The sequence below is a fragment of the Musca autumnalis genome, unplaced genomic scaffold (genome assembly GCF_047663935.1).
Source record: "Musca autumnalis isolate F117 unplaced genomic scaffold, ASM4766393v1 scaffold_2, whole genome shotgun sequence".
Lineage (NCBI taxonomy): Eukaryota > Metazoa > Arthropoda > Insecta > Diptera > Muscidae > Musca > Musca autumnalis.
Window position 1 is genome coordinate 101,738,226 of NW_027411755.1, and position 26,249 is coordinate 101,764,474.

Below are 26,249 nucleotides of genomic sequence, written 5' to 3' on the forward strand. Positions count from 1 at the left end.
AAAGAATATAATTGTAACCAAAATAATTAGATCTCCAATTTCTAGATTTAAGATGAATTATATATATGAAATTGTTTTTAGAGTAGCTATGATATTTAGGTGGATTCTTTGTAATTATATAAATTGGCCTCAAAATTGGCTTCAATTGCAAAGCAAATAAATTAAATAACGAAACAAATACAAACATATGTACAACGTTTCGTCGTCCTCGCCACATGCCCTGCATTCACTATTCTCTGCACAGCCTATCCTGTGCAGACGCGCTTGTAGTCCCAGATGCACTGTAAGGACACCAATCAGTCTACTGATATCCTTTTTACTCATCACTAGGTCACTTTTGTCCTGGTCTGGGTTTCCCCATAAGATTTTTGTAGTATCACTTTTTTGGTCTTGGTAGAAGGTGCACACACGTTTCACATTTTGCGTTCTTTCTATCCAAAATAAATTTCCATGCTCCTGTTGTTAGGACACTCCAATACCTTTTAATTTCTTATAAAGTATAACATTTATAGTAATACATTGTTTTCAAAGTTACTTTCATTATTTTGGTACTGTCTGGGTCGCACACTAACATCATTCAGACATTTGGCAAGAAAAATGTTAAAACGTAATAGGACTCGAGTTCCTTTTTTTTGACCTACAATATTTATTGACTTCTTTATATCGATACTTTTCTGCAAACATTGAAAATGAACTTAGCTTAAACTATTCCAATCTAAATTAACATATATCTGTATACGCTTTTGGCAATTTACAAATCTATTCTTACATAAATTAACATAAGTTGTATATATTACACCAAGGAAAATATGAGTATTTAGAAAATATATGAAATATATGCATTATGTGTCATTTTACAAACTACATTAAACGTATTTAAGTAAAAATATTATCTACGATTTTGATACAGCAAATATGTTTTCATTGAGTGAGGCAGATGTAATTGTTGAACCCGATCCTCTAAGTGCAACCGACCAAGTTCCTGTCGAATTGTTCTTCTACACAAATCCATCAAAGGCAGTGGTTCCGCTGGAAATAAAAAACATAGTGTTATATTAATATATTTTTTATTTCTAAATATTTTTTGCACAAACACGGTAAAATTGCCAATAGGGCCATTAACTACTCTCGATTTGCTTATATATGTTACATTTAACAATTATTCGTATAGTAAGTCAGCTTAATCTCAGATTTGTTGTTTTCAAATTTAAAAACAACAAGTTTTTTAAAGTGGGTGTAGTTGAAATTAAAATCAGTTCTCTTAGTTCTTTGTATTGAAACAAAGAACTCTTCCTCAATTTTAGCAGCAGCAACATTCAAAAACTCTCGTAGTCGCATAGGCAAACAAAATTAACTACTGTTATGCGTCTCCACATTGCGGAGAATCATCATAACTATTGATAGTTCGAAAATAACAACAATCAATCATCCACCGTGCTGTGCGTGTCTAAGTCGATGGTCAGACTAGCAAGGTTTCTTGAAACCAATTTCGATAAAGTTTCTTTTCAAGTTTCGTTAGCGTTCACACATGTTTACGTGAAATTTAAGATTTTTGCGTGTCCTCTTGTTTTACAATTCGCTTTTGTTGTGTTTCTCATACCAACAAAAACAAAACAAACATAATAAACTAAAAAACAACACAAAATAATTAACATTAATAACTAAATTAATATTAATAGTTAAATTTTCACTCTTTCATTAATCGAATGCTTTTATTAAATCTTTTTATGCTTGTTTTGTTGTTGTTGTAACAGTGTTTTATTATTATGTTCCCAGTAGAGTTGTATAGTTCATGAACGAACTAGTTCAATTGAACGATTCATTGAAAAGAGCGTATGAACTAGATCAGTGGATATACATAGTTATTTATAGTTCAATAGTTCACTGAACTATAATCAGTCGGTGACCGTACGATCAACGAACGATTCACAATCTAGTTCAACATGTCGTTCACAAATACATAAAGTGACGGCGTCGTCTATCATAAGAGATGCATTCGTAATGTGATCAGTTTGTTTATGTTTTGAATCAAGGTACATGGAATAGCTGTCCGAAAATGAAGATTTCTACAAAAACAGAGACATAACATATTACAATATGTCGAATCGATTACCTAATGAATCTGCCTTTTTGGATAGAAAAAAGGGAAAACATAAAAAGAAACACCAACGGACAAAGCTTCTTCGCAATGACAATTTCCACACACACACACACAACATAAGATTTTTTGCCAGCCACCTAAATGAAGGATGTTTTTTTCTAAAATTAATTAATCTTTCTTAAAGAATGCAATAAAACTATGTAATATTTTTGTTATGGAGTAGTTAAACTATATTAGTCTTTTGTTTGTATTTGGTGTATGTATGCGTTTTCATCGAACGACCCATTAAGAGCCGGTGAACGATTTTTATCCGAATGATTGAACTGGACAGTGAACTATGAACTAGATTGCTGACCTAGTTCAGTTTAAAGAGCAGAGCTATTGAACTAGATCTTTCAAATGAACTAGATTGTACAACTCTAGTTCCCAGCAAAATAAATTGGAAGTAGTGCAATGTGGACTAGTTCTGTCACGGCATGTTTTGATGCAGTTCAAACGGAGTTGTGAAAAAGGCACTCCAGTCCTCACATTTTAACTGCATTTGGATGCAATCCAAAGAATCACATCCACTTGTCACATTTTAACAACATCCGGATGCAGTTCAACGGAGTCGTGAAAAAGGCACTCCAATTCCTCACAATTTAACAGCATCCGGATGCAGTCCAAACGGAGTCGTGAAAAAGGCACTCCGTTCGCTACATATTATTAGCAGTTGTTAGAGATCCCTACATGTACATAAATCAGTTTGTACATCTCTACAGGCAGCGATATAAATTTTCCAATAAGAGATAAGCGTGTTAATATTTTCAAACATTTGTTAATACAAACTGAATAATATTTCATTTGTGAACATTTTTCCGGTAACTCAAGAGAAGAAAATTTCCGAATGGAGTGCTGTTGGAGTACATGTCGAAATCTTAACTGGTGATGGGAAGAAAACCCATTTAGCAAATGAAACAAAAACTGTTCAGCTTGGAACAAATGGAGAGCGGAGGAAACACGCATGTTTGCGATTGAATTCAATGGAGAATTTTCATAATTTGTGTTAATGTAATAAAGTTCTTAATATTTTTGTTTTACACAAATAATGCATTTTATTTGTTCTGGCATATTTTGTAATGGCTTGCACAATTTCCGCAGAATGCCTGTTTCAAAACACGTGCTTTGGACTGCCTCCTATTCTACCCCAAGGGGTTAGTTAAAATGCAATGCCAAAGGGTCAGTTAAAATGCAGTGCCAGAGGGTCAGTTAAAATGCAGTGCCAAAGGGTCAGTTAAAATGCAGTGCAATGGAGTGCCTCTTTCCGTAGTCACGCTCTTGTAAAAATCATGAGTGAAAATGCATAATTTGATGCACTTCCAGATCACTTGTATATATCATTTAACTGCCTCTTTGGATGCAAACTTTTTGCTGGGTTTGTATGTTCGTTCTTCTGTTCAATCTGGCTCTGGGTCTATCTCCAGTTCCAGGAAGTTGGCTACTTCGATGGGATATAACCACAGATCCACTGGAGTCAGATGAGTAGGCTTGGCGGGGCAGTTGAATAGGTGCTTAGTATCGTGCGGGCCCATGCCGCATACTGGGCAGATGTCTTGCACGGTGCCATCGATTCCCGCCCAATAGGAATTTAGGCGACTGCAATATCCTGAGCGTAATTGAGCCAAAACTACTCTGGTTCTGGTTTCTTTATCTGCACCCCAAGTGCTGCCGGCTAGGGACTTGAGGACCTTGTTCCTACATTTCAGTTTATCGCAGATAGCTGTGGCATGCGCTGACGACGTGAAGGTGGTGTCGAATGTGACCCCTAGAATTTTGGGGCAGTTTGTGGTCGGAATTTTGTTACCATCGACCCTGATATTCAACTCTCTTCTATACTGCGCCGTCCATGTGGTGAACAGAGTGGCCGTCGATTTAGTGGCGGATATCTGCTCATCCAGCTGTTTCAACATTACCATGGAAATTCCGTCAGGGCCCAACGCTTTGGATGGTTTAGGGTTCCTGATGGCATTCGCAACATCATCCATTGTAAACTGTGGTGGTTCATCCTCGGCAGGAAGATATCTAATGCGACGTAACATTCTTCTCTTCGCCCTGTCTCTCTCGAGGTGCTCGACAAACAGTCGATTGAAGTAACTTGCACACCTCTTCGGGTCAGTCAACGTAACGTCGCCAAACGTGACTGAGGTCCTGTCATCCCTCCGTCCGGGGTTCGAGAGTGACTTAACCGTTGTCCACAATTTGCTTATACCGGCGCTTATGTTCGCCGACCAGCCTGTTAACTTCCAGTGTCAGCTCCCTGACTCTGGGGTCGTCGGGGTTGGTTCGACGAAGCTCATCACGCTCATTTGCTAATCCCGTCGCCTCTTCTGGGAAATTTGGTCTTACTTCGGGTATTCGACCAGCAGGTATATGGCGAGCGGCTGCAGCATTGATGATGTCTCGGAACGTCCTTTCCGCTACCCGAACATCAGAAGGATTGGGCAATTCTCTGAAGCGGTGATTGGTGAACTCTCTGAAACTCGGCCAATCTGCTTTCCCATGATTGACGAATGTGCGGCGTTCAGAGGTGATGAAATCGGGTGGTCTGCTGATGGAGACAATTATGGGGAGATGGTCTGATCCAAGGGAAATGACGAGTTGCCAGGTGACGTCATTTGTCAGACCAGGTGACACGATGGTTATGTCTGGCGAACTGTGACACGCTCCTCTAATTCTGGTAATTGACCGAGCAAAACGTAGAGCTATCAATCTGCTCAGTCAGCGCTATACCTCTCTGGTCGTTTCCGAGGGCCGAATGCCACTTCTCGTGATGCGCATTAAAGTCCCCCAGGACCAGACGATTATGACCTTCCAAAAGCGGGCTAATGTCAGGCTTATAATCTGAGATACAGCTATTTCTCGGCGGAATGTATACGTTCAGCAACTCTATCTCGGCAGTTCCACACCTGACTGCTACCCCCATACATTCCATGTACGGGTCATTAGAGGCAGGCTCAAGCGAGATAGGTCTGTATTGAACAGACTGGTGCAAAAGGAAAGCTAATTCCCCACCTCCACATCTGGTGCGATCCTTCCTTATTATGTTGTAACCATCACAGCGTACTGAGCTGTAATCGTTAAGCATGGCTTCTGCACCGCCGCGACCTTGATCTTCTTCCGATTCATAAAGTCCACTATTTCATCGATCTTACCTCGGAGCCCATTGCAATTAAATTGCAAAAAGGATGTATTTTCTGGGATTGGAACAACAACGGCTGGTGTTAAATGCTGCGCGTGCGGCTGCTGTTGGGGGGACTGCGGGGGAGTTTCGTAATCCGACGACGAAGGAGTTTCGTAATCTGACGACGACGAATCACTGGGGGCTGTGTTCGTGCAGCATGCAGCAACATAGTCCCTATTGTAGTCCCTCGCATGGGCAAGTCCAGAGCTACCCCTTAAATGCACCCACTCCTGACATCTATTGCATCTCACCCGAAAATTGGATATGGGTGAAGATGCGGATGTGACAAACCGAGCACAAATATATTGGTCCTGGGTTTTCCTGCGTCCCGGCACGGACCAAAAGAATCCGGAGCAGACAATCCGGGATATGCCGTTCCCAGCACAGAAAAACGAAACAAATACAAACAGATGTACACTGAGGTGGCAGCAGCTGATGTTGTGTGGTCCCGGGTCAATCCGGTACAGAGAACCCGCTGCCGTGGGATTGTTTGTTTTGTTTGTTATTGTTTGCTTGAGAAAATAGAAATGAAAGAAAATGGAAGAAAAAACTTGCAACGAATAACAGAAGAGGCAACACAACAAACACAGAAAACCATGTACATGGGTTTCACTACTTCATACCCCTCGCCTATAAGCTTGACGTCGCCATGTTGAAATCCTGCTAGTCTGACCATAGACTAACATGTTCCCAGCAAAAAGTTTGCCTCCAAAGAGGCAGTTAAATGATATGTACAAGTGATCTGGAAGTGCATCAAATTATGCATTTTCACTCATGATTTTTACAAGAGCGTGACTACGGAAAGATGCACTCCATTGCACTGCATTTTAACTGACCCTTTGGCACAGCATTTTAACTGACCCTCTGGCACTGCATTTTAACTGACCCTTTGGCACTGCATTTTAACTAACCCTTTGGGGTAGAATAGGAGGCAGTCCAAAGCACGTGTTTAGATACAGGCATTCTGCGGAAATTGTGCAAGCCATTACAAAATATGCCAGAACAAATAAAATGCATTATTTGTGTAAAACAAAAATATTAAGAACTTTATTACATTAACACAAATTATGAAAATTCTCCATTGAATTCAATTGCAAACATGTGTGTTTCCTCCGCTCTCCATTTGTTCCAAGCTGAACAGTTTTTGTTTCATTTGCTAAATGGGCTGTCTTCCCATCACCAGTTAAGATTTCGACATGTACTCCAACAGCACTCCATTCGGAAATTTTCTTCTCTTGAGTTACCGGAAAAATGTTCACAAATGAAATATTATTCAGTTTGTATTAACAAATGTTTGAAAATATTAATTAACACGCTTATCTCTTATTGGAAAATTTATGTCGCTGCCTGTAGAGATGTACAAACTGATTTATGTACATGTAGGGATCTCTAACAACTGCTAATAATATGTAGCGAACGGAGTGCCTTTTTCACGACTCCGTTTGGACTGCATCCGGATGCTGTTAAATTGTGAGGATTTGGAGTGCCTTTCTCACGACTCCGCTGAACTGCATCCGGATGTTGTTAAAATGTGACAAGTGGATGTGATTCTTTGGATTGCATCCAAATGCAGTTAAAATGTGAGGACTGGAGTGCCTTTTTCACGACTCCGTTTAAACTGCATCAAAACATGTCGTGACAGAACTAGTCCACATTGCACTGCTTCCAATTTATTTTGCTGGGTTATAATAAATTTGAAAAGTAGTTGTGTTCCACAGGCATTAATTGTTATGTCTTTAAACTGTCTGTTAGGACAAATATGATGCCTTCGAACAATATATTTGATCCAATAACTGTTCTTCCCCCATTCCAGCATTCATGTCACCCATGACACAAAAGTTGTCTGAACAAAGACCAAACAAAAAATTACTGAAGTTTTCAGAATCAGTTTGTGCAGTTCAAGTAGATGGGAATTATGTAAAAAGTGTTACCGTAGAAGTTAGCAGTTAAGTAAGAGTATGAATTTGAATGAAAAAAGTTAAGATTACATTTAAGTTTTATCTCATTTTTGTAACCATATAAACATCCTCCACTTGCTCTACCAAATCTACTGTTCTTGACTGCATCAACCCAAAGAATATAAAAGTTTTTGAAAAAAAAAAATGTAAAATTTCACTGTTTATAGACAGCGACCAGCGTCTCAAAAAGGAAGAAAATATCAAAATTATTTATTAATTATAATAAGTATATAATTAAAAAAATTAAGTAACAGTGTTTTATTTATAAATGCACTTAAAAGTAGAAAATAATTTTTCATGATGGAATCTCTCAAATAAAACGCTTGCATTTGAATTAAAAATTGTGACAATATTGAACGGCAAGCGTTTTATTTGAGAGATTCCATCATGAAAAATTATTTTCTACTTTTAAGTGCATTTATAAATAAAACACTGTTACTTAATTTTTTTTAATTATATACTTATTTTCTAGTTTTTAGTGCATTTAAAAATTGAACACAGAAACTCGAAATCAAAGCTACAGCCATTTCGGCCCAAAAATTAAGACAAAAAACACTTGAAATCGGGTGGAGCCGTAATATGGGGGTTATACCAACACCTGGACCTATGTCACAATTTTTGGTGGAGAAATTTCTGTACCACTGGGATCTCCAAATGCCAAGTTACACGCTATTCGGTATAAAAATGAAGATAAAATCCTTAAAACACTTGAAATCAGGCGGTACCGCTATATGGGGGCTATACCAAAACCTGGACCTATGTCCTTAATTTTTAATGGGTACGTTTCTGTGCCATTGGAAACCCTAGTTGTCAAAAAACAGCCAATACGGGCTTAAAATGACGATAAAATACCTTAAATCGATTGGTACCGCTGGATGGGAGCTACAGGAAAAAATGGACCGATATTGGTTTTGGTTTCATATTCATGTATTGTCATCCAAATCTGAAAAGTGTACAAAGTTTTAGTTCGATTGATCAACTACAACTGTGTGAAAAATGAGTTACCACATTTGAAAAGCAAATTAGATAAAAAAAAACTGTAAAAATGGACCAATATTGGTTTTGATTTCATATTCATGTATTGTCATTCATACCTGAAAAGTGTGCAAAGTTTTAGTTCGCTTGGTCAATTACAACTGTGTTAAAAATGAGTTACCAGATTTGAAAAGCATGTAAAATTGAACACTGTACAACACTGTAAAAATGGACCAATATTGGTTTTGATTTCATATTCATGTATTGTCATCCAAATCTGAAAAGTTTGCAAAGTTTTAGTTCGATTGGTCAACTGCAATTGTGTGAAAAATGAGTTACCAGATTTGAAAAGCAAAATACCGGAAATCGGGTGGTACCGTTATATGGGGGCTATAGGAAAAAATGGACCCATATTGAGTTTGGTTTCATATTCACGTATTGTCATCTAAATCTGAAAAGTGTGCAAAGTTTTACTTCGATTGGTCACCTGCAACCGTTTTAAAAATCAGTTACCAGATTTGAAAAGGGGGTTAAGTTAGACACCGTAAAAACACTGTAAGAATGGACCAATATTGATTTTGATTTCATATTCATGTATTGTCATCCAAATCTGAAATATGTGCAAATTTTAAGTTCGATTGGTCAACTGCAACTGTGTGAAAAATTAGTTACCAGATTTGAAAAGCAAATTAGATAAAACACTGTAAAACAGTGTAAAAATGTACCAATATTGGTTTTGATTTCATATTCATGTATTGTCATTCATATCTGAAAAGTGTGCAAAGTTTTAGTTCGATTGGTCAACTGCAACAGTGTTAAAAATGAGTTACCAGATTTGAACTAAACACACACCAAAGCAAGTTAAATAAAACACTGTAAAAAGTTACCATGATTTAAACAGCTTTCTAAATTTGCTATTGAGTGAAGGAATTTGAATTGGCAGTATTTAAATTGGTAGTTTGCTTCCAGAAAACCTCATATGAGTTGTCAGATTCCTCTAATAAGCATGAAATTCTGCATTTCCCTGGTTCGGTGCGAGAATTTTCCCATCTAGCCAAGTACGTTTGATATCATAAAAATATAAAATTCTTCTAAGCGAACTTTGACGTTAGGTTGGCTACTCGAAACGATCTTGGAAGCCTTTCGAAGATTGTATCTTTTGGTTTGTTCCACATCAGTATAATTCTTTTGTATATACAGTGATGGCCAATACATTTGCAACAAAATTGCATGTATTAGAAAAATTTCTTTAAGGGTTACCCCTACTTGTCACTTTCAAAAAATCGAAAAAAAAAATTACAGGCTTATTTTGAAGTACAGGAAGTATAGAGTATGCCACAATAAAATTGAAGTCGATCGGAGCAAAGTTGTCTGAGGTATGAACGTTGGAAGGGTACAAATTATTGTCATTTGTATGTAGCATAGACACTTTAAGGCCCCCATTCATTTATCAGTCTGTGCCGTCAGTCCGATGAACCGTTTCTGTATGTGTGACTGACAAGTGTGTAGCAAGAACCATCAGTCAAGTCTAAAAATCTTGAGTTTCTCCTCCAAAAATGAATGAATTCTACGTTTTTTTTTGTGTTCCTACACCAACATTATTTTCTGTTTTTCAAAATTGTTTATTGACAATTTGAAAATTAACACAATTCACCAAGACTGATGAGGGTTCATTTTGAAATCAAAACTATTTTGATTTTCATCAGTCTTCAAAAACTCACAACATACATTCTCAACTTTTAGAAAATTTACACATGCTATCACAAATGCTGTCGGGCAGACTGATAGGTGAGTGCCCTACTTTAAACGTGAGTAATGATAGTATTCTCATCGAATATAATCTTCTTCTTCTGTTATCCTTCACTCCCTGTGGAGCATAGGGCCTCGAATATAATAATTATATTTATTTAATTAATAATTTCATTTAATAATTTTATTAACAAAATATCATTCCTTCTTCCCACTTCACTTCATTTACCCAATATCTGTTTACAATATCTCAACACATATTTTGATTATAATTGATAAATTTATAGATTTTGTCCTTCCCATTATTATTATAATACATAATACTTCGTACAATCCTGCTGTCGACATATTTGAATTTACAGTTATTCAAAACTTTCATTTCCTGTAAAACATATTTTCCATATTTTTTCACATTTAAATTTCCTTTCATATAAATAATTTGTTCAATAAAAATAATTTTAATTTGAATTTTGAAAAATATTGAATTTCAATAAAATATTTAAAAACTAATAACAAACGGATTTATAAATCGGATCAACCATCAAAAACATTACTAGCGCAGTCGTATAGGATGAACCTTTATTTCAAAAGCTTAAGCTAATAATAACAATATGTAACCATCGTTCTTTCTCTTAATAAATGATGTACTCAAAGATTCACAAAGAATTCATGAATTTAGAGCAAACCCGTTCGTTAATATTTGGTCTGTTCAAGAACTGCAAGAATCTACTAATTTTTACTTTTCTTCCGATAACATAAAGGAGAAATTGTTATCGTAGTAAAAAATAGTAGATTCTTGCAGGTTCTGGAACACACATATTGTTAAGGTTACGAAGTTTTTCGGCAAATCACACACACGCGACCCGAACGCAAACTAAGAGAGCAAATGTTTTGATTTTTTTACTTCAGTCTTGTACTGAATGTCATGCAAGCAGGTTGATGCCGCTTTATTTATTTATTTTTTTTTTGGGTACACTGAGAAGATTTTGCAGTTGTACAGCAAATATGTGGAGGGAAGAATTTGAAAATGATTTCTTGTTTTGTATTAATATTTTTAATGACGCAGGATGCCTCGTCTGCAATGCTACAATAAAAAAATGTATATCCATCTTATCTTAGGCGTCATTATAATACGCATACAAAATATCATTTAATGACAGGAAATGAGCGAAAAAAAAAATAATATGACAGCTCAAAGATAATTCAACAAATAATAATAGGAGTTTTAATAAATGCCACAATCAAGGCCTCATATAAGATTGCTTTGGAATTGGCCAAGAAATGTAGACCTTTTGAAGATGGGGGTATTTTAAAGAAGTTTTTATGTCAGTATTACCTCATTATAATACGCATACAAAATATCATTTAATGACAGGAAATGAGCGAAAAAAAAAATAATATGACAGCTCAAAGATAATTCAACAAATAATAATAGGAGTTTTAATAAATGCCACAATCAAGGCCTCATATAAGATTGCTTTGGAATTGGCCAAGAAATGTAGACCTTTTGAAGATGGGGGTATTTTAAAGAAGTTTTTATGTCAGTATTACCTTTTATGGAGATACTGGTAGAAAAATGGAAGACATTTTCAAAGAGGTGCCTTTATCTCGGTCCACAATAGTCCGCCGCACCGAGTCAATAGGGAAATTCATAGAAAAAATGTTTTTTTTTCATGCTTAGAAAGTCTTAAAAATCATTTTTAAATACAATTTGTTTTTTCGCTCAAAAAAAATTAACATATGTCAACATTAATTTAAGTCATACAAAGCGAACACGCCAACAATATATTTTTTTATTTCACACTCAATATGAAAATCATCACCCTGTTCTGTCAGTGTAATTTTACCCACACATAAACAACTATGATTTAGAGGTGATAATTCTTACGCCCTCACCTCATTTTTAGTGGAAGTTGACACAATTCTTGGACTAGTCCAATCAAATGCTGAAGCAAAAAATTATTTATTTAAGAGAATTATTCTCAACACACTGCAAGGAGATGCTCTCCATGTATTAATGTCGTTGGCGTCTAATTCAGATTGGAATAATACAAAAGGGGCATTAATTGCAAATTTCGGAGTAAAGGAAACATATCATCAGCTCTTTAGCCCTGCAAATGCAGAAAAAAATTGTCGGTCCACTTTTAGGTATAGGCTCCCCATAACGGTATTTCCAGTTTTCAAATTAAATTCGCTGTAATTTGACATTTTGTGTTCTTTGGTGTTATTAAACGTCTTGCTTAGGTCCATGGTCGATAGAGGTCCATGTTTTGGTATATCCCCAATATAGACGTATGTACCTCCCTTTTTAAATTTCCCGATTTTGGCCATATTTTCCAACTGAACGTGCTGCAATTTGACATTTCGAGTTTATAATCTGTATCAAACATTCTTACCAAAATTCATCAATATATGTCTACATTTTGGTATAGTGATATAGGATAACTCCCGATATTTGGCATATTTAAGTATTTGGTCTAAATTTTCTACAAAAACGTATGTAAAAATCATTACATTTTATGAATTTTATTCTTGACAAGGATTAACTGGTAACAAGTATCAACAATATGAGGCACAGAATATTCTTACTAAGTGAGCTAACATATGGACCAAGGGCATACCAGATTATATTACGTTTCAATTTTTCGTTTTTATTCGTTAGTAAAAATGTACGGCGACAGCTAATTTGTTGTCGCCGGAAAATGAACATTACGGCGACAAAATTTGACGGCGTCAGGCGAATATTGCCGTACGCGACACGACTCGCCTCGCAATACGGAATCGACCCATAGATGTAAACAATGTCCTATAGGCCTTAAATAGGGAATATCTGGAAACAAAGATGTTTTATGAGACCACAAAGGATAGTGTATACGATCTGACAACATAGAGAAATCATATCCCGTAACATTCACCTGAAGGTTTGCTATAATTTCTTTGAATACCGTTCGTCCCATGCTGACATTTACAATGTTTTTTGAACACCATATTTCAAAAACATACAAATGTGAAAACACACATTAATACTGTAATCCTAAAAACATAATTTTCATAAAATAAGATCGAAACAAAAGGCAAAACAACAACAGCGAATGCTTGAAAACACCCAAAATCCCTACACTAAACATCCATAAAACTCCGAGTATACTCAGTATAATGAAAACTGCATATCGCTCGGTAACATTCGGCAAACGATTTTTTTTCTAATTCTGGACACATTTAAATAAAAATAACGTGATGATCCCCGAGGATCCAAGGTACTAAAAGTCTATTTCTTTTTACAATAATAAATAAAAAACACCCCTCAAAAATACATTTTAAAAGAGATAAATTTTACTACAAAATAAAGATACAACTTTATGATGTTATCAATTAAAAACAATTATAATACCATTAACTTTAACTTCCATTTCTTACTATACCAATTTTACGTATTACTTTTTTGTGATATCACTTGTAACTTGTCACTACGTTAATGTAAATTTCAATGTCTTAATTTCTTCAAATGGAAATGCTCACTTCTGTATCAATTATAATTTATTAATTTAATTTAATAATTTGTAGACATCGAGTTTTTTAATTTTTGTGCAGCGGTCAGAAAACATACATTAACAGTACTCATACAGTAAAACCTATTTCAGAAACATATCCCAACACACAATTCATTCCACAAATTAATAATCAAACAAATAAAAAATTTTCGAGCACAAATTAAGGATTTAGGTACAATTATCAAAATAGAAATTTTCAAGGGAACTCCCATCAACTTTCAAGAATAAACATTCTAAATAATAGATATAATAGTCATAATACTAATAACATGTATCAAACCAAAATATACCAGCAAATGTATTTTTTCTGATAGGAATTATTCGAATTACAATTATAGTCAACATCACAGCATACAAAGTCGAAGCTTTCAAACAAATTTCCAAAATGATCGAAATAATTATAGTAACAATCCTAACCAACAAACAATAATATTTAGCGATCAAAATAATTCCCAATACCATAATAATAGTGGAAGGTACAGACAGTCATTTTCCGATGAAATGGAGATCGATCACCTTGATGCAGTGGTTGACTTTCCAGAGAAAAGACATCATTTTAGTTTCCATTTAAATGCCTCAAAAAGGCACTTCCCAAGCAGGATAAATAAAGTTACTTGCGAGATAAATATTGATTATGATATCAGTTTGTTGTTTGCAAATAATGATCCTTCAGCTGAAGGTAAAGGAACTGAATTTATTCCCAGTATTTCTTTATCTGAAGATAAAGAATCTGAAATTCTTGACAATGCTACTTTATCTGAAGATAAAGTAACAGAACTTCTTGACGATGCTAAGATTTCTTAACAGTACGATCCGTTTAAAAATTTAAGATTGTCTGATGAAATTAAAACTGAGAATAAAGGGATATTAAATTATATCGTTCATTAAATTATCGTTCGCGTCTCAGAGAGAAGATCTTAAGCCATCCAAACATTGTAGCAAAAGTGAAAATAAGAAAGGCGAGAAAATACAAAATCCACTAAATAAATACAATGAATACATTATTTCTAAACATTTAACAACAATTTTAATTTTTCAAAATAGTCTGGCTTAATCCCATTGTTGTTGTTTTAATATTTAGAACAACTAATTTATTAGTGGAGAAGGTTTGTCATTGTTCGCCAAGGGGTAAGGCAAGGAAGACTAGTTTCGATCCTCGCCACAGGATCTCATCAGTCCCCTTCTTTCTTGTAAGTTTTAATAAATGCCACAATCAAGGCCTCATATAAGATTGCTTTGGAATTGGCCAAGAAATGTAGACCTTTTGAAGATGGGGGTATTTTAAAGAAGTTTTTATGTCAGTATTACCTTTTATGGAGATACTGGTAGAAAAATGGAAGACATTTTCAAAGAGGTGCCTTTATCTCGGTCCACAATAGTCCGCCGCACCGAGTCAATAGGGAAATTCATAGAAAAAATGTTTTTTTTTTTTCATGCTTAGAAAGTCTTAAAAATCATTTTTAAATACAATTTGTTTTTTCGCTCAAAAAAAATTAACATATGTCAACATTAATTTAAGTCATACAAAGCGAACACGCCAACAATATATTTTTTTATTTCACACTCAATATGAAAATCATCACCCTGTTCTGTCAGTGTAATTTTACCCACACATAAACAACTATGATTTAGAGGTGATAATTCTTACGCCCTCACCTCATTTTTAGTGGAAGTTGACACAATTCTTGGACTAGTCCAATCAAATGCTGAAGCAAAAAATTATTTATTTAAGAGAATTATTCTCAACACACTGCAAGGAGATGCTCTCCATGTATTAATGTCGTTGGCGTCTAATTCAGATTGGAATAATACAAAAGGGGCATTAATTGCAAATTTCGGAGTAAAGGAAACATATCATCAGCTCTTTAGCCCTGCAAATGCAGAAAAAAATTGTCGGTCCACTTTTAGGTATAGGCTCCCCATAACGGTATTTCCAGTTTTCAAATTAAATTCGCTGTAATTTGACATTTTGTGTTCTTTGGTGTTATTAAACGTCTTGCTTAGGTCCATGGTCGATAGAGGTCCATGTTTTGGTATATCCCCAATATAGACGTATGTACCTCCCTTTTTAAATTTCCCGATTTTGGCCATATTTTCCAACTGAACGTGCTGCAATTTGACATTTCGAGTTTATAATCTGTATCAAACATTCTTACCAAAATTCATCAATATATGTCTACATTTTGGTATAGTGATATAGGATAACTCCCGATATTTGGCATATTTAAGTATTTGGTCTAAATTTTCTACAAAAACGTATGTAAAAATCATTACATTTTATGAATTTTATTCTTGACAAGGATTAACTGGTAACAAGTATCAACAATATGAGGCACAGAATATTCTTACTAAGTGAGCTAACATATGGACCAAGGGCATACCAGATTATATTACGTTTCAATTTTTCGTTTTTATTCGTTAGTAAAAATGTACGGCGACAGCTAATTTGTTGTCGCCGGAAAATGAACATTACGGCGACAAAATTTGACGGCGTCAGGCGAATATTGCCGTACGCGACACGACTCGCCTCGCAATACGGAATCGACCCATAGATGTAAACAATGTCCTATAGGCCTTAAATAGGGAATATCTGGAAACAAAGATGTTTTATGAGACCACAAAGGATAGTGTATACGATCTGACAACATAGAGAAATCATATCCCGTAACATTCACCTGAAGGTTTGCTATAATTTCTTTGAATACCGTTCGTCCCATGCTGACATTTACAATGTTTTTTGAACACCATATTTCAAAAACATACAAATGTGAAAACACACATTAATACTGTAATCCTAAAAACATAATTTTCATAAAATAAGATCGAAACAAAAGGCACAACAACAACAGCGAATGCTTGAAAACACCCAAAATCCCTACACTAAACATCCATAAAACTCCGAGTATACTCAGTATAATGAAAACTGCATATCGCTCGGTAACATTCGGCAAACGATTTTTTTTCTAATTCTGGACACATTTAAATAAAAATAACGTGATGATCCCCGAGGATCCAAGGTACTAAAAGTCTATTTCTTTTTACAATAATAAATAAAAAACACCCCTCAAAAATACATTTTAAAAGAGATAAATTTTACTACAAAATAAAGATACAACTTTATGATGTTATCAATTAAAAACAATTATAATACCATTAACTTTAACTTCCATTTCTTACTATACCAATTTTACGTATTACTTTTTTGTGATATCACTTGTAACTTGTCACTACGTTAATGTAAATTTCAATGTCTTAATTTCTTCAAATGGAAATGCTCACTTCTGTATCAATTATAATTTATTAATTTAATTTAATAATTTGTAGACATCGAGTTTTTTAATTTTTGTGCAGCGGTCAGAAAACATACATTAACAGTACTCATACAGTAAAACCTATTTCAGAAACATATCCCAACACACAATTCATTCCACAAATTAATAATCAAACAAATAAAAAATTTTCGAGCACAAATTAAGGATTTAGGTACAATTATCAAAATAGAAATTTTCAAGGGAACTCCCATCAACTTTCAAGAATAAACATTCTAAATAATAGATATAATAGTCATAATACTAATAACATGTATCAAACCAAAATATACCAGCAAATGTATTTTTTCTGATAGGAATTATTCGAATTACAATTATAGTCAACATCACAGCATACAAAGTCGAAGCTTTCAAACAAATTTCCAAAATGATCGAAATAATTATAGTAACAATCCTAACCAACAAACAATAATATTTAGCGATCAAAATAATTCCCAATACCATAATAATAGTGGAAGGTACAGACAGTCATTTTCCGATGAAATGGAGATCGATCACCTTGATGCAGTGGTTGACTTTCCAGAGAAAAGACATCATTTTAGTTTCCATTTAAATGCCTCAAAAAGGCACTTCCCAAGCAGGATAAATAAAGTTACTTGCGAGATAAATATTGATTATGATATCAGTTTGTTGTTTGCAAATAATGATCCTTCAGCTGAAGGTAAAGGAACTGAATTTATTCCCAGTATTTCTTTATCTGAAGATAAAGAATCTGAAATTCTTGACAATGCTACTTTATCTGAAGATAAAGTAACAGAACTTCTTGACGATGCTAAGATTTCTTAACAGTACGATCCGTTTAAAAATTTAAGATTGTCTGATGAAATTAAAACTGAGAATAAAGGGATATTAAATTATATCGTTCATTAAATTATCGTTCGCGTCTCAGAGAGAAGATCTTAAGCCATCCAAACATTGTAGCAAAAGTGAAAATAAGAAAGGCGAGAAAATACAAAATCCACTAAATAAATACAATGAATACATTATTTCTAAACATTTAACAACAATTTTAATTTTTCAATATAGTCTGGCTTAATCCCATTGTTGTTGTTTTAATATTTAGAACAACTAATTTATTAGTGGAGAAGGTTTGTCATTGTTCGCCAAGGGGTAAGGCAAGGAAGACTAGTTTCGATCCTCGCCACAGGATCTCATCAGGCTCCTTCTTTCTTGTAAGTTTCTTGAATTCGGCCACAGTTGTCACGTTGTAAAAAATGGAAACTGCAGATTATTTGTCTCTCAGGCTTTCGATGATACACTCAATTAACTCGGTTTCACTTATTGAGGCGCCGTCGGCAATTTGTTGCATAATAAGCACATATCTGTGCAGCTTTTCTACGTTTTTCTTCCAAATGCGATTTTCCAATTTTTAAAAATTTCTTTGGTACCAATAGCTCTCGTGAATTCATCGCATAACTCCTGCTTAAATGTGTCCCAATTGCTTGCATCTGTCGTGCGCATGAATATGCATGCACTTCCGGCCATCAAGCGGCGGGCGTACAAAAATTTTTCCGCCGCAGTGCAGCCAACTATGCTGGTGACTCGTTCAAACTCTTTTATCCATTTTGTAATTGCATAGTCATCATCGCCCGTAAACTTTGGAATCGCCCCCTCAATGTCCGCAAAATTTACTGAGGCTTTGGTTTTCGGACCCTCAAGTTCGGCTATCTGTTTTCGCAACATCAATATTTTCAATTCTGTTTCAAGTTGCCCCAGCATTTGTTGGGCTTCGTTTTCTTCGGCCTGCGTCTCTACTTGCGTTACTGACTTATTGGCTTGTGGTGACGCCATATTTGCTCCAACCACGTCGCGAAGTAAATTCGTCAACTGAGGAATGGTTGCTGTGGGCGGAAAAGCAATTCCTAGTGCCTGCAGCTGGGCTACGATTTTTTTCCTCGCCATATCTACTCAACACGTTTTCTGCTTTCACAAAGTTTTCCTTTAACTCAGTGCTTAAGTTTTCTTCGCTTTTTTGTTATTTCTCAAGTTCGTTTTGTTTTCTTAAGTTTGTTTTATTTTCTTAAGTATTTGTTTGCGTTCTTAAGTACTCTTTTTGTTCTTAAGTTTTCTTTATAAGAATTGCTTGAAAATGCTTAAATCTTTCACTTCAATTTTTTTATTCAAAATGGCTGCTTTTCACTGAGCGACGGTCGTCCACACCTGAGTTGTTAAGTATTTTACGGCTATCCACAGAATGACGCCTTTATTTTTATTTCATCATATTTTCTTAGTTACAACTGATTCATAAGATCTATTTGGTATTTTAGTAATTGATAATCACTCACATAGTCGTATTTACAGTGTTGTATTTTCTGACAATGATGTCAATCAAACCAATTCTACTAAAATGGGAAGTTTTTCTTTGGCAACCTCACACAACCCCGACGAAAGTATTTGCAAAACAAAGCAAACCTTCTTCCACTTCTGTGACAAATTCAAATCTCAATCCCAACGCCGCTTCATTCTCTCATTCTGCTATACAACCCACTAGCGGTGCAGCCAGGAATGTACAAAATTACTTTTCTTCTAACATTCAGGGAGTTTTGTTGGGTACAGCTACAGCAACAAAATTAAGTTACCATACAAGCAAATGCACGGATTTTAGGTTTGAATAATTCCAATTCTGCCAGTGTACGAAAACAGTGCACTCTCATTCTTTCTTCCAAACTTGAGCGCAATTTTGAGTTGACAGTTTCCGCTTTCGTAATACCAAGGCTTTCAGGTAATCTTCCTAGCCATTCTGTTCCGTCATTATCCTTCAAAGATCTTCCAAATATTTCGTTGGCTGACCCAAATTTCTTCATGAGCACACAGGGCGACGTTCTACCTTTTCTCATGCTTTCAAATTCAATGTCAGGGTTTTGTAGTTCTCTTCTTGCCCAAGAGACCATCTTCGGGTGGATCTTGAAGGCCATATTGGCAATAATTCGTCCAGGTCAACAAAAATTGTTCCAAATTTCTGTAAATTCTCTTGACATAAATGGGCGCGATCAATGTTGTGAAAATCTTTTCAAATCCACTACTACCAATCCACTTCCAGTTCATCTAGATGACATCGATTTCAAGAGTTCAGTTCCCGACGAGGAAGTTCATGATTTCCAGTTGGCAAAACTCGGTGTAAATTCAGCACCTTACCTTTCTGTTCTGTTCACAAAACTTTCTGTTCTAGATGACAGAACGAATATTAGCGTGAACCTCAGAAGCGCAATAAGTGGCAAACTTCCGAGCCCCACGTCAGCGTCGTTTCTATAGTAGCCGTCACCGATGACAATCTTCCACCGAATGCGTGGCGTCTCGGCCGCCCTTCGAAAATATATATGGGTTCAGACGCACATGTACGAGTCGTGGATGTAGTTAACCAACGGGGAACTATAACCCGGCCCATCACGAAACCCGTCGTAATATCCGCCCAAAACTAATACTTTCTGTCTATACCATTTATTCATTCTGATGTTCAAACTATAACATTCCGTTATATTCGTTCTGATGTCCAGATAATCACCCTTATTGCGGTTGGCGTTGTCGTATCCAAAATTGCAAACTGACATGTCGTAACGTCTAATTGGTATTATGTATGTATTTGTACAAAAAAGGCAAAAATTTTAATTTTTAAAGAATGCTTTTGGTAACAAAAATTAATGGAATTGTTAGTAGATCATTTTAAAACTATTAATTCAGAAGAACAACTAACCCTACAGTTTTAACAATCAAAATAAGTGTTCAGCGTAGACGTTTTTGTGGTCTTAGGCGTAGTCGTTGTCGTAGGGATATTTTTTGGTACCATGTAACATTTACGACAACGACAATTTTTTTCTCATACAAAATAAAAAAATATATATTTTGTTAATTGTAAAACAATTCTTTTGAAATCATCTCTTGAACAAAAACTAAGAAATTTGCATCGCATGAATCGTTATATGAGGACTCTAACAGATTTTCAATAGAAAGTTTGTCATCTGATAAAAACACGAAATTTATCTTATGCAAATAAATAAAAGTCGTAAAGTTTGCATTTATTACAGTTATTTTCCAATATATTTTAATAATCATTGCCAAAAAACCTTTTGAAATTGATTTGTTTCTATTTTTATATGCTGTCGTTTACAAAATCGCTCACGACTCTTTCCTCGTATTTCAACGCCATACGTAATACCCATTTGTGGTATTACGCCATACGTAATACCGATTTGTCGTATCAAAAAAAAAAAAAAAATAAATAAATAAATAAACAAATGTTATATTTAAAACGAGAAATCCGTTCTGGGAATTACGAATGTATTTCTTTCGATTTTTTAGAGATATAACATGCTATAAAAGTCAAAAATTGTGGTTGTATGTAGCTTACGACTACGCCTACGACAACGTCTACGTCACTTGAACGTCTACGACTACGCCAATCGTAATAAGGGTGAATAACAATCCGTTATATTCGTTCCTTCTACGTCTAGTAGAACTATATGTTCAGCATATCTAGCCATCCCGTGCTATGCCTATCGTCTGTTCCAAAGAGACACAATCCGGCATATTCTTGCCTCATCTGTAAAAGCCGTCACCCGTTGGTTCCGATCGTCGCTTTGAAGACGCCTGCCAATTCAATACCGGAGAAAGCCAAGGATCACTTCCAGAACTTGTGTCATGCTGAGTCCAGAAGTTCCAGTCCTCGTTTTAATATAGTGATTTCTATTCTGATACATCATTATTTCTATTCTGAAATAATCTGTCTCTATTCTGAGACGACAATTCATCCCTTCATTTTGAATTCCAATTAAAAATTTGCATGCATTTTTTATATTCATACGAACGAAACACAAACTTTCCTTTTCAGCTACATATGTATATGTACTTCATACATAATACACGATTTTCCTTCCAATGACATTCATTACAGTAATATTACATTGTAATCCCGAAAAGTACACAGGAGTTATATTCTTTCAATTCATTGCAGCCTAACTCCAAGGTGGGCGGTAATTTTAACGCCAAATTCTGTGTCATAGAGGAGATTATTTGTCTCTCAGGCTTTCGATGATACACTCAATTAACTCGGTTTCACTTATTGAGGCGCCGTCGGCAATTTGTTGCATAATAAGCACATATCTGTGCAGCTTTTCTACGTTTTTCTTCCAAATGCGATTTTCCAATTTTTAAAAATTTCTTTGGTACCAATAGCTCTCGTGAATTCATCGCATAACTCCTGCTTAAATGTGTCCCAATTGCTTGCATCTGTCGTGCGCATGAATATGCATGCACTTCCGGCCATCAAGCGGCGGGCGTACAAAAATTTTTCCGCCGCAGTGCAGCCAACTATGCTGGTGACTCGTTCAAACTCTTTTATCCATTTTGTAATTGCATAGTCATCATCGCCCGTAAACTTTGGAATCGCCCCCTCAATGTCCGCAAAATTTACTGAGGCTTTGGTTTTCGGACCCTCAAGTTCGGCTATCTGTTTTCGCAACATCAATATTTTCAATTCTGTTTCAAGTTGCCCCAGCATTTGTTGGGCTTCGTTTTCTTCGGCCTGCGTCTCTACTTGCGTTACTGACTTATTGGCTTGTGGTGACGCCATATTTGCTCCAACCACGTCGCGAAGTAAATTCGTCAACTGAGGAATGGTTGCTGTGGGCGGAAAAGCAATTCCTAGTGCCTGCAGCTGGGCTACGATTTTTTTCCTCGCCATATCTACTCAACACGTTTTCTGCTTTCACAAAGTTTTCCTTTAACTCAGTGCTTAAGTTTTCTTCGCTTTTTTGTTATTTCTCAAGTTCGTTTTGTTTTCTTAAGTTTGTTTTATTTTCTTAAGTATTTGTTTGCGTTCTTAAGTACTCTTTTTGTTCTTAAGTTTTCTTTATAAGAATTGCTTGAAAATGCTTAAATCTTTCACTTCAATTTTTTTATTCAAAATGGCTGCTTTTCACTGAGCGACGGTCGTCCACACCTGAGTTGTTAAGTATTTTACGGCTATCCACAGAATGACGCCTTTATTTTTATTTCATCATATTTTCTTAGTTACAACTGATTCATAAGATCTATTTGGTATTTTAGTAATTGATAATCACTCACATAGTCGTATTTACAGTGTTGTATTTTCTGACAATGATGTCAATCAAACCAATTCTACTAAAATGGGAAGTTTTTCTTTGGCAACCTCACACAACCCCGACGAAAGTATTTGCAAAACAAAGCAAACCTTCTTCCACTTCTGTGACAAATTCAAATCTCAATCCCAACGCCGCTTCATTCTCTCATTCTGCTATACAACCCACTAGCGGTGCAGCCAGGAATGTACAAAATTACTTTTCTTCTAACATTCAGGGAGTTTTGTTGGGTACAGCTACAGCAACAAAATTAAGTTACCATACAAGCAAATGCACGGATTTTAGGTTTGAATAATTCCAATTCTGCCAGTGTACGAAAACAGTGCACTCTCATTCTTTCTTCCAAACTTGAGCGCAATTTTGAGTTGACAGTTTCCGCTTTCGTAATACCAAGGCTTTCAGGTAATCTTCCTAGCCATTCTGTTCCGTCATTACCCTTCAAAGATCTTCCAAATATTTCGTTGGCTGACCCAAATTTCTTCATGAGCACACAGGGCGACGTTCTACCTTTTCTCATGCTTTCAAATTCAATGTCAGGGTTTTGTAGTTCTCTTCTTGCCCAAGAGACCATCTTCGGGTGGATCTTGAAGGCCATATTGGCAATAATTCGTCCAGGTCAACAAAAATTGTTCCAAATTTCTGTAAATTCTCTTGACATAAATGGGCGCGATCAATGTTGTGAAAATCTTTTCAAATCCACTACTACCAATCCACTTCCAGTTCATCTAGATGACATCGATTTCAAGAGTTCAGTTCCCGACGAGGAAGTTCATGATTTCCAGTTGGCAAAACTCGGTGTAAATTCAGCACCTTACCTTTCTGTTCTGTTCACAAAACTTTCTGTTCTAGATGACAGAACGAATATTAGCGTGAACCTCAGAAGCGCAATAAGTGGCAAACTTCCGAGCCCCACGTCAGCGTCGTTTCTATAGTAGCCGTCACCGATGACAATCTTCCACCGAATGCGTGGCGTCTCGGCCGCCCTTCGAAAATATATATGGGTTCAGACGCACATGTACGAGTCGTGGATGTAGTTAACCAACGGGGAACTATAACCCGGCCCATCACGAAACCCGTCGTAATATCCGCCCAAAACTAATACTTTCTGTCTATACCATTTATTCATTCTGATGTTCAAACTATAACATTCCGTTATATTCGTTCTGATGTCCAGATAATCACCCTTATTGCGGTTGGCGTTGTCGTATCCAAAATTGCAAACTGACATGTCGTAACGTCTAATTGGTATTATGTATGTATTTGTACAAAAAAGGCAAAAATTTTAATTTTTAAAGAATGCTTTTGGTAACAAAAATTAATGGAATTGTTAGTAGATCATTTTAAAACTATTAATTCAGAAGAACAACTAACCCTACAGTTTTAACAATCAAAATTAGTGTTCAGCGTAGACGTTTTTGTGGTCTTAGGCGTAGTCGTTGTCGTAGGGATATTTTTTGGTACCATGTAACATTTACGACAACGACAATTTTTTTCTCATACAAAATAAAAAAATATATATTTTGTTAATTGTAAAACAATTCTTTTGAAATCATCTCTTGAACAAAAACTAAGAAATTTGCATCGCATGAATCGTTATATGAGGACTCTAACAGATTTTCAATAGAAAGTTTGTCATCTGATAAAAACACGAAATTTATCTTATGCAAATAAATAAAAGTCGTAAAGTTTGCATTTATTACAGTTATTTTCCAATATATTTTAATAATCATTGCCAAAAAACCTTTTGAAATTGATTTGTTTCTATTTTTATATGCTGTCGTTTACAAAATCGCTCACGACTCTTTCCTCGTATTTCAACGCCATACGTAATACCCATTTGTGGTATTACGCCATACGTAATACCGATTTGTCGTATCAAAAAAAAAAAAAAATAAATAAATAAATAAATAAACAAATGTTATATTTAAAACGAGAAATCCGTTCTGGGAATTACGAATGTATTTCTTTCGATTTTTTAGAGATATAACATGCTATAAAAGTCAAAAATTGTGGTTGTATGTAGCTTACGACTACGCCTACGACAACGTCTACGTCACTTGAACGTCTACGACTACGCCAATCGTAATAAGGGTGAATAACAATCCGTTATATTCGTTCCTTCTACGTCTAGTAGAACTATATGTTCAGCATATCTAGCCATCCCGTGCTATGCCTATCGTCTGTTCCAAAGAGACACAATCCGGCATATTCTTGCCTCATCTGTAAAAGCCGTCACCCGTTGGTTCCGATCGTCGCTTTGAAGACGCCTGCCAATTCAATACCGGAGAAAGCCAAGGATCACTTCCAGAACTTGTGTCATGCTGAGTCCAGAAGTTCCAGTCCTCGTTTTAATATAGTGATTTCTATTCTGATACATCATTATTTCTATTCTGAAATAATCTGTCTCTATTCTGAGACGACAATTCATCCCTTCATTTTGAATTCCAATTAAAAATTTGCATGCATTTTTTATATTCATACGAACGAAACACAAACTTTCCTTTTCAGCTACATATGTATATGTACTTCATACATAATACACGATTTTCCTTCCAATGACATTCATTACAGTAATATTACATTGTAATCCCGAAAAGTACACAGGAGTTATATTCTTTCAATTCATTGCAGCCTAACTCCAAGGTGGGCGGTAATTTTAACGCCAAATTCTGTGTCATAGAGGTCCTTGTTGGCTTCTGGAAACTAAGATTTTTTCCTATTCTATTTATTCATTTTCCTTCTCACTGCCGATCAACTACACATACATACAGTTTGACAATAAATGTATTGCAAAGACCAAAATTGTGAAAAAAAAATCATATTAATTGTTCGTTTATGGCAACAAATTATGTAAATACCATACGGTTTTTTGCAAACAATATTCCGTCAAAATTTGCAAAGTTTATTTACGATTTATAGCAAATGCGGACAAAAATAAGAATTACCTACTACTTTTAGGCGCAAAATCAGTATCTTTATTGATAACCAAATTAATATTAACTCGACATTTCAATATAACACTATGCAACACTGAAAATGCAAACAACTTCTAGTATGCATTTTTTGAAAGTACATATTTAGACTACAAAAACCCTAGTAGGGTTTTGTCCTGTCAGATCCAGTTCGGCCCCATCTAAACCGGGCTAAATCTACACTTTTTTGCATTTATCAGGACTTTATCTCAGAAACGAATAGGAATTTGGCCTTTCTTTCTTTAGCAATATTGTAGCCCTAAACTAGTAGGACTTATCTTTAAAAAAACACATAAGAA

General features: G+C 35.4%; 1 protein-coding gene across 6 annotated transcripts in view; it reads right to left on the reverse strand.

Annotated features, from left to right (window-relative positions):
- Positions 1–626: 626 nt before the first annotated feature.
- Positions 627–26,249, reverse strand: part of gus (splA/ryanodine receptor domain and SOCS box containing gustavus) — a 148,642-nt gene continuing 123,019 nt past the window's right edge. For all 6 annotated transcript variants that reach the window (XM_073968632.1, XM_073968636.1, XM_073968637.1 and 3 more), the window contains one exon: positions 627–1,029. In XM_073968632.1, coding sequence (XP_073824733.1) covers positions 890–1,029 — 140 coding nt within the window. In that variant the 3' untranslated portion in view covers positions 627–889. The remainder of the gene's footprint in view (positions 1,030–26,249) is intronic.